Source organism: Sinocyclocheilus grahami, unplaced genomic scaffold, assembly GCF_001515645.1.
Source record: "Sinocyclocheilus grahami isolate Dianchi unplaced genomic scaffold, SAMN03320097.WGS_v1.1 scaffold193.1, whole genome shotgun sequence".
Classification (NCBI taxonomy): domain Eukaryota; kingdom Metazoa; phylum Chordata; class Actinopteri; order Cypriniformes; family Cyprinidae; genus Sinocyclocheilus; species Sinocyclocheilus grahami.
The window spans coordinates 367,511-377,161 of NW_015505372.1; the positions used below are offsets into that span (position 1 = coordinate 367,511).

Consider the following 9,651-nt stretch of genomic DNA (forward strand, 5'->3'; position numbering starts at 1 on the left):
TACGTAGGCAGCAGGAACTCAGTCAGAAATGGCGACGTTGATGCAGCCAGAGAAAGTGCTTTATCTCGTCCGAAGCGAGAAAAAGATTGGAGTTCCGCTCTCTCAGCTGTATTTTTGCCGATATTGCATTGAGCTGCGATCTCTGGAATGCGTGTCACATGAAGTAAGTAACGCGGGGTGTGACATTTAGTTGACACAATGGATGTTAGCCATGCTAAGAGCGAGCTAACAGGCTAGTGATGATGACAGTGTTGTTCCCGCCTATCAGTTGAAGTGGAACGAATTCTGGTTCTGTGATTGGCTAGTTTATCGTTCTGTCATAAATTATACGGCAATAGAGGTATCCAATTGGCTGTGTAACCAGTCAGTTAACTTCTGCACCACCCACTTTTTTTAGGGATGTGACAAGCTAAAAGCTAGCAGAATAATTATGAATGAAATTAAATATCTGCTGTTCGTTCGTTTCCATTATGTGCATAGGTACATAAAAAAAACAATGAGGTTCTAAATTTAATGTGTTAACGCTTGCAGCAGCCTTTCGTGTTATTTGAAGGCAACACTACCACAACCTGTACAGACAGCTTGTGCTATTTTTATTATTGTTTATTTATTTTTACTTAAGCAATGTGTGAGTTTTACCTCCGGCACAATGATGAAGTTCCATTTAGCCTTTCTGTACTTTTCCAATACATGTTATACAATTTCCTTGAGCAAAAACACATTTGCTTTGTCTTATAATTTTTTTGGTGTTATGCCTGTTATATAGGTCGATTCCCATTTCTGTCCCAGCTGTCTGGAGAACATGCCGTCAGCTGAGGCCAAGCTCAAGAAGAATAGGTAAACCGCATCTGTGCTAAATATCTGACAAGCTTGCGAATTAATAACGGCAATAATAGCAATCATCTAACATCATCTGTAATTTGGAATTGATCATTAACTAATTACATGCTTGACATATTTATAAGTTTTGACACATCAAAACTCGCTGCACTTTTTACATTTATTTAAAAAACTGACTGATAATATATCAGGTCTGATAGATTGTGTTTCCTCATAATGCTGTTGAATGCTTCTTTGTGATCCACTGGTTTCAGGTGTGCCAATTGCTTTGACTGTCCATGCTGTATGCACACCCTCTCCACACGGGCCACCAACATCCCAGCACCACTGCCTGATGACCCAACCAAAACCACAATGAAGAAGGCCTACTACCTGGCCTGTGGATTTTGTCGCTGGACCTCAAGAGATGTAGGCATGGCTGACAAATCTGTGGGTGAGTCCTTGCACTTCCTTGATGTGGATATATGTACCAGTGTCTGTATTGGTTCATCAGTAAACTCGGGATGATTTGAACTTTAATCTGTCCTATTTAATCAAAGATGGTTATTTTGGTTTAGTTTAAAATTATGTTGTATTTATGTGGGTTAATTTTATGCATACTATAAATGTAATGTCCTGACTAGATTAGAAGTGATGCATTCACTTACTGTAATTTTACTGACAACACTCCATGTGAAATACTGTGGAAAGAGTCATAATTGTAGCTCATCACTAGGGTTGGGTATCGTTGGAATTTTATCAGTTCCGATTCTGCTTATCGATGAATACCATGAACAAAAATCAACAGGCTACATAAAAACTGGACTCTTTAAGAGCTGTTTGTGTGCAAAATAGAACTGCGTGATTCTGGATAAATTGAGTTTTTTTTTTCTTTTTTTTCCCTCAATGGAAGTTGTGGTTCTCTCAAGATTCTGAAGAAAAAACATTAGACAACTAAACAAAATCACATGTAATTTATGAATTAATGATTAAATGACTCACTCAAGATGTACTTGTTTCATTACTGGATGAATCAGCGTTCTTGAACGAATCTCCTGTCTGATTCAAAGACAAATACATTTTAACAGCCCCTTTTCGCCACCTACTGGCGTAACAATGTAATGGATAAATCTTCATTTGAAGTGTCAAATTACTTTCAAAAGGTGATTCACTCTTTTAATCGCTACTATATACATCGTACACACAGTTTATATCTGAACTATAAACATTTATGTGATTTTAATGTTTGTAATACAGATATAATGATACTGTGTGGCTGAAAAGACTGAAGCTGTTTCATTCATGACAGACAGCTGCTCTCTTTAGGTCAATGGTAGCGCGAACGCAAATTGAAATGTTCAAATTACACTGGTGTGATCGTACTCTGCACGGACGAACCAAGTGATCACAACATTAATCGCACACAGTTGAGGAATGAAACAGACGAACCATTGTAATTTTCGGAATAGAATCACATTGGTTTTTGAATCGTGTTCGTGATCTTTAACGATCTATTAAATTAAAGTGCTTTGTCATGTTTGGTGGTGACACCTCTTTTGCAACATGTTTAGCTATCACAGATATTATACTTGGCTTTTTTGGCTTCTGATCGCAAATGTAGCCAAACTTTGGAGTGCTTGGATTAGCGAGCAAAGTCCTGGCAGATCGCTAGGTCTGGTCCTCACAGAAAAAAGCGCATAGGAATCAATAAGCGGAATCAAAATGTTAATTTGACAAGTATACGATTCCTGACCTTAAGTATCTGATTCTGGAATCGGAATCAATTTTCGATTCCCAACCCTACTCGTCAAGTCACCTTTATGTATATAGTGCTTTTAACAATACTGATTGTGTCAAAGAAACATTACAGCATTAATTAGGAAAATATTGTCAATAATGAAAAATGATAATAGTAAACACTAAATTTTTAGTTAAAGGCAGTTCATCATCGCATTCAGTGATGTCATTATCCAGCTCAGTTCAGTTTAAATAGTGTCTGTGCAAGTCGACGATATCGCTGGAAATTAAGTGTCCACAACTAAGCAAGCCAGAGGCGACAGCGGCAAGGAACCAAAACTCCATCGGTGACAGAATGGAGAAAAAACCTTGGGAGAAACCAGGCTCAGTCGGGGGGCCAGTTCTCCTCTGACCAGACGAAACCAGCAGTTCAATTCCAGGCTGCAGCAAAGTCAGATTGTGCAGAGGACTCATCTGGTTCCTGTGGTCTTGTCCCGGTGGTTGTCTAGGAGACAAGGTCCTCTCTGGGGATCTGTCTTTGTGGCTCATCTAGTTGTCCTGGTCTCCGCTGACATTCAGGGCTGTAGAAGTCCTCTCTAGGTGCTGATCCACCATCTGGGCTGGATACGTACTGGATCCGGGTGACTGCAGTGACAATCTGATCTGGATACGGACTGGATCTGGTTGCTACGGTGACCTTGGAATAAGAAAGAAACAGACTAATATTAGCGTAGATGCCATTCTTCTAACGATGTAGTATGGAGCCAGAATGATCTCAATAATAATTAAGGCAAAAGACGCGATGCAAACATGCGTAACCCAATTCACATGCATGAGAAATAATTCACGTGCACGAAAAAAAAAAAAAAAAATTCACAAAAACCAATTTACGTGCACAAAATTAAGAATATATATTCATAAATCACAAATGCAAAACACAATTCACAGATGTACAACATTTTCGAATGTTAAAAATTCACGAGTTTATCATGGGCTGTGAATGTGAATCGCTCTGGATTTGTGTGTGAATTTTGAGACTGTCCTGGCAGCGAACTCCTCCCACGCGGGACACTTGTAATCTTTAGCCAATCATATTTGAGCCTGTCAGTCGACCAATTATAACCCACTGTGGGCGTATGAATCTGGGCGTGCCTACCTGGATACTGACGTCATTTTTAACATTCAAAAATTTTGTACACAGTTGTACATCTGTGAATTGTGTTTTGCATTTGTGAAACGTATTTTATGAATATATATTCTTCTTTTTGTGCACGTGAATTGGTTTTTGTGAAAAAAAAAATTATGCATGTGTGCATCGCGTCTTTTGCGTGAATTATTATTGAGATAATTCTGGCTCCATAATGTAGCAAGTACATCGGGTGTTATGGGAAGTGTTTAATGGATTTGAATATTAGAAATGTGTTAGTGTGTTATGTGTAGAGATGGGTCTTTAATCTAGATTTAAACGGACACATCACAGAATATGAATTTTAATAATCAGCGATTTTGTGCCGATTATATTTCACTCTGAGCTGGGACATGACAGAAATAGAATCAAGTGACCAAAAAATGTTTGATATATTGTCATTTTGTGTGATTACAACATTAATCTGCATGCACATTGTAGTAAACATTGTTCGTTTTATATTTTAGCCAGTGGAGGATGGCAGGAACCAGAAAACCCTCATACTCAGAGGGTATGTTTAAACAAGATCTCCTTTTATTAAATTAATATTACATTTTCTATCTGACTTTCTCAAGTAGCTGACAAGTCCGTTATTATTTCTGTTTAGATCAACAAGCTGATTGAGTATTACCAGCAGCTGGCCCACAGAGAGAAGCTGGAGAGAGACAGGAAGAAGCTGGCACGAAGACGCCCGTTCATGCCTCAGGCGTTCTCGGTAAACATTCACACCACTCTGTCTAGAAACACCCTTCTAACCTAACATTTACTTTCCATTTAGTAAGCACTAAACGGGAGAGTGGTTTGTCTTGTTTAGAGTTTAAACATGGGCAGAGTCTTGTCAAAATACTTAAAAGTTACACTGAAGTAATGCTATTTTGTTGTGATAATGTATTTATTTATTTTTAATCGTGAAAATGTGCAATAAATTAAACCAGTTTTTTTGCACATTTAGTACAAAACTAAAATCATCTTTACATTAAATTTGCATCAAAGCTGGCAAAGTTTACTAAACCTAGCAGGGTCTGAAATGTGACTACAAACATGTTTTTATTCTAATGTTTGGTGTACATATACATTACAGTTTAAAAGTTGGGGGTTAGTAAGCTTTTGTTTTAATCAAGGATGCACTAAATTTTGAGAATTTGGAGAAATGAGGGCTTGAAATGGTTAGTTTCTAAACCTGTGATACATGACTGGTTACTGACATTACTTTGAGCTGCATGTCTTGTTCACTAATGCAATCCTTGTTTCCTTGTGCTTCAAACTGCCACTTTAATGTTTGCTTGAATGCATTTGTTTCACTTGATTCTGTCTCTCTCCTTTTCTTTGCTTGTGTGCACTGATATTTTTGGTTTTATACCCCTCTCCAGCAACACACTATTCACGTGGTGGTGAGTGGTATTTTTCCCCCCACAATTCTTACAGAAACACTAAGAAGGTTTTTCTCCCCCCCCCCCAATCCTTCCATCAGTTTAGCATGTCTAATCTGTTACTAAATGACTTTGCTGATCACATGAGCTTCACTATTGCTACTTGGAATTCTATGCACAATCGAATCTTTGTATTTGGCAGGCGCTATCTTTAATGGGACAGTCCTGGTTGGTTGGTATTTATGTTTGGAGTTTAGCTGCAGACTTATTTGATTTATATAGATTTAGAACTAGATTTCACCCAGAATCAATCATTTAGTCAATCAATCGGTTTCTTGGAAAGCAAGTTTTTGGATAATGTTTGTGCTTAAACTGTTAACTATTACTAAATGCACCATTTCAGCAAATACTTTGACACTAGCATTCATCTAATAATAATGAGCTGTACCTTAAACCTAGAATAACTCTTTATTATCATAGACTTATGTGGTCTGTATTTATGTCTGAAAGGAGAAGTATGGACTGGGAACCAGACTACAGAGACAGAGATCTGGAGCCCCAACCAGTGCCCTGTATGGCCTTTCGTAAGTATTGCCTTTCAAAAACATGTTATGGTACATCCTTCTGCTTAGTGGTGTTTGTTAAGGCAGGTTTAATTATGTTGAGTACCAATATAATTGATGCATCATTTTTTAAATTGTGGACTTTGTCTGTATGATGCTGTATTGTTTTCAGATTAAAAGAAGGAGAGGAACAGAAGGAGATCACTGTAGAGCCAGCACAGGCTTTGGATGAAGTGGAGCCCCTGCCTGAAGACTATTACACTGGTCCTGTCAACCTTCCTGAAGGTTGGTCTCATCCCTGCTTCACCCAGTAATACTACTTAATTACCATTTAAATCTGATACCATTTGTAGTGCAGTAATCACAGGCACAGCCATATAGATCCAGACTCACAGGTGACAAAGGGTGATTTTGGAGGTTGCATGTTCAGGATCAAATGTGTAAGAATTGAAATTTATATAATTGAACCAAATTTGCTATCCAAAGGCGATCGTGACTAGATCTTTATTGACGTGGTTATATGATGCATATTTTAAAGCGTTACTTGTGTTTCAATGCAGTAACGACTCTTCGCCAGAGGCTGCTACAGCCTGATTTTCAGCCTGCAGGAGCTTCACAGCTGCACCCCAGACACAAGCACCTGCTAATGAAACGCTCTCTGCGTTGCAAGGTTTGTAAATACATCCACAGCTTCTCTTTACATCCGAAGAAAGCCATTCAGGAAGCTGCTGTTGAATTACTGAGCTGATATCATTCAGCCTGATTTTCTTTTATATAGATTACCATTCAAAAGTTTGTATTCTGTAAAATCTTTACAAATACTATTTGAAAGGAGTCTCTTATGTTACCTATATAAAAGAAAATACAAATCTAAATACACTATATTGCCAAATGTATTGGGCCCCTTCTAATGAACAGGTTTGACTACTTTAGTAATTTCCATGATGTTTAATGTTTAAGCGTATAATGATATTCTTGGGCAGTGGTTCTCAAACCTCTCCATGACGTACCCCCAGCACTGCACATTTTATATGTCTCCCTATGTCTGACACACCCACTTCAGGTCTTGCAATCTCCACTAATGAGCTGATGAGTTGAATCAGGTGTGATAGATGAGGGAGACATATAAAATGTGCAGGGCTGGGGGTACTCCAGGACAGGTTTGAAAACCACTGATCTAAGGAATTGTGTGCTTCTAATTTTATAGCAACAGTTTGGACAGGACCCTTTTCTATTCTAACATGACAATGCCTCTGTGTATAAGGCAAGGTTCAAAAAGAAATGATTGATTCAGTCAGTGTGGAAGAACTTTGACTGGTCTGCATAAAGCCAAGTCCTAATCCCAGCTGGACACCTCTGGTGTGACTTTAAATGCAGACCAGGGGCCTCATGTATAAAACTTTATGTAGATTTCATTCTAAAACTGTACATGCACACAAAAGCTAGATTTGGCGTATGCACAAAAGCCAGAACCTACGCAAAAATCCCTTTATAAATCCCTGTCAGCTGAAGATTGTGCGTACATGCGTCTCCGCCCCAAAATCACCATATATGGAGCTTACAACGCCTAGTTTTACTATGCATAACCTCATCTGCATGTCATTTCTATGCATATTCCCATCCACGTGACACCATGTTTAACACCGTCAAAGGTAAAAGACGTCAGGAAAATATGACATGCGGACTAAAATGCTATTTGTACGGTACATTACGTTGCTAAAAATCATTCACTGTCCTTGTTTTCGAATACATATATCTAAATGATTGTAAAAACAAACGTGTATAAAATACTTCTCAGAGAATCTTTTTAGTATAGAGTGGATCTCTTTCTTTTCCACTGGTCAAAGCAGTATATAATTGTTTTAAACAAATCAAATGTTTTAGAAAATTTAACATATGTTTTAGGATATTTAAATAGATTATAGTAGAATCAGAAATACAGTGTGTGTAAATAATTGTCTGGCATGGCGTCACTGAGAAAATATTATAAAAAAAGAAATGTGCAAATCTTACCATTTGCTTCAGACTATATCCTTCAATCTCAATGCTATTTTCATAATGTTCTGAAAATCGCAGAAGTCGTCTGCCTTCACGTGAAATAAACACCTCCGTGCAGCCTTCGTTGTGCAGTAGGCTAATATAATCGGACCTATTTAAACCTACCAATGGACCGTTCGACCACCAAATTCAGTAAGTGTGCATCGTTGATGTTCTTGCTAAAAATATTTTCTCTTAACATGAGATCTGCAGTTTAAAGAAACATTCATTAATGCCTAGCACTCCTCGCTGTCATTAAAACAGCATGCAACAAGAAAAGTGATCAAAAGACAGCGCATTCACGACAGATGTCTAAATATCAAAATATAACTTTTGAATAATGACGTTATGTAATGTCAGTGCTTAACTCCATTAATGAGCAGAATATTTAATCTAAATGTGTGTATTGAAAGGAAAAGAGCTGCAAGAGCGAATCTGAAATCATTACTTCGCTATTACGACAGTAAAAGTGTGCGTATGACAGCTTACATTTTCAAAAACCTGTAGTACTCCAAGAAAAAGTGTGTATGTCTGATGTGACGCTAAGCACTTTTCCACGTCAAAGCCATTTTTTACAAATATGAGCCTTGGTGTGGATCTAAGTGTACGCACACTCTAAGATCAAATCTGAGCATACGCACGCTTTATAAATAAAGCCCCTTGAGCCAAAAACTCATCACCAAACACCAATGACTTCTACATCCGCAATATGGACAAAAGTATTGGGACCCCCTTCTTTAGAACAGAAAAAGGCACTTCCAAAACTGTGGCAACAAAGACGGAAACATAATTCATGTATTTAAAAATTGTATTTCCGTCTCTGTTGCAACAGTTTTGGAAGTGTCTAAAATGACTGTACCCATATGTACAAGTCATTGGTGTTTGGTGATGAGTTTTTGGCTCAAGGTCTGCATTTAAAGTCACACCAGAGGTGTCCAGCTGGGATTAGGACTTGGCTTTATGCAGACCAGACAAGTTCTTCCACACTGACTGAATCAATCATTTATTTTTTTAACCTTGCCTGTTCATTAGAAGGGGGTGTCCCAATTCTTTTGGCAATATAGTGTATATTTTAATATGTAATTTATTCCTGTGATAGCAAAGCTGAATTTTTAGAAGCCATTACTCCAGTCTTCAGTGTCACATGATACTTCAGAAATCATTCTATGTTAATAACCTCCCCCGATTCCCTATTCTACTGGGTATAATTACTTTCCTGCCTGTTATGATTAAAAAAATATATATATATATATTTCTTTCTTCCTCTTTTTTTCCCATAATGTATGTTTGAGACTGTATCTGTATGTTTCTGGACATTAGAGTAACCGACGAATAAATTATTATTTAAAAAAAAAAAAAATTCTGATTTGGTGCTCTTATTATTATCACTGTTTTTTTTATTATTTTATATATAAAAATACTTATTTTTTTTTTAGGATTGTTTGATGAATAGAAAGTTCACAAGAACTTAAAATAGCAGTATTGTTGCTTTTGATCAATTTAATGCTAAATAAAAGCATTAATTTCTTTCAAAGAACAAAAAAATCTTAATGGCCACAAAATACAAATGTATATAGTTTATAGATGAAATGCTCTTTGAGTTCATATTTGTATTAAATACCTGTGAGCTAATCTGCAAAACAGATTTAAACGGTTAAATAACACTTTAAATGTGCTGTTAATTACTGTTCCTCATCCTTTAATTTCAGAAATGTGAGCACAATCTGAGCAAACCAGAATTTAATCCAACTTCAATAAAGTTAAAAATCCAGCTTGTGGCAGTGTAAGTCCTGTGTATGTGACCTAAATTCTCTTATTTGCTGTTTTTAGAGTGTATATTTGATTAAATGAACCAACTAACGATTTTTGTTCTTCTTTACAGGAGTTACATTCCTGAAGTGAGAATCATGTCCATTCCAAACCTGCGTCACATGAAGGC

At 37.1% G+C, this 9,651-nt stretch overlaps 1 protein-coding gene across 1 annotated transcript in view; it reads left to right on the top strand.

Annotated features, from left to right (window-relative positions):
- Window positions 1-9,651, top strand: part of LOC107594944 (dynactin subunit 4-like) — an 11,091-nt gene continuing 1,440 nt past the window's right edge. The window contains exons 1-11 of the mRNA XM_016285174.1: window positions 1-163; window positions 767-837; window positions 1,095-1,273; window positions 4,210-4,253; window positions 4,350-4,457; window positions 5,113-5,133; window positions 5,623-5,696; window positions 5,848-5,960; window positions 6,236-6,345; window positions 9,422-9,495; window positions 9,595-9,649. Coding sequence (XP_016140660.1) covers window positions 29-163; window positions 767-837; window positions 1,095-1,273; window positions 4,210-4,253; window positions 4,350-4,457; window positions 5,113-5,133; window positions 5,623-5,696; window positions 5,848-5,960; window positions 6,236-6,345; window positions 9,422-9,495; window positions 9,595-9,649 — 984 coding nt within the window. The 5' untranslated portion in view covers window positions 1-28. The remainder of the gene's footprint in view (window positions 164-766; window positions 838-1,094; window positions 1,274-4,209; window positions 4,254-4,349; window positions 4,458-5,112; window positions 5,134-5,622; window positions 5,697-5,847; window positions 5,961-6,235; window positions 6,346-9,421; window positions 9,496-9,594; window positions 9,650-9,651) is intronic.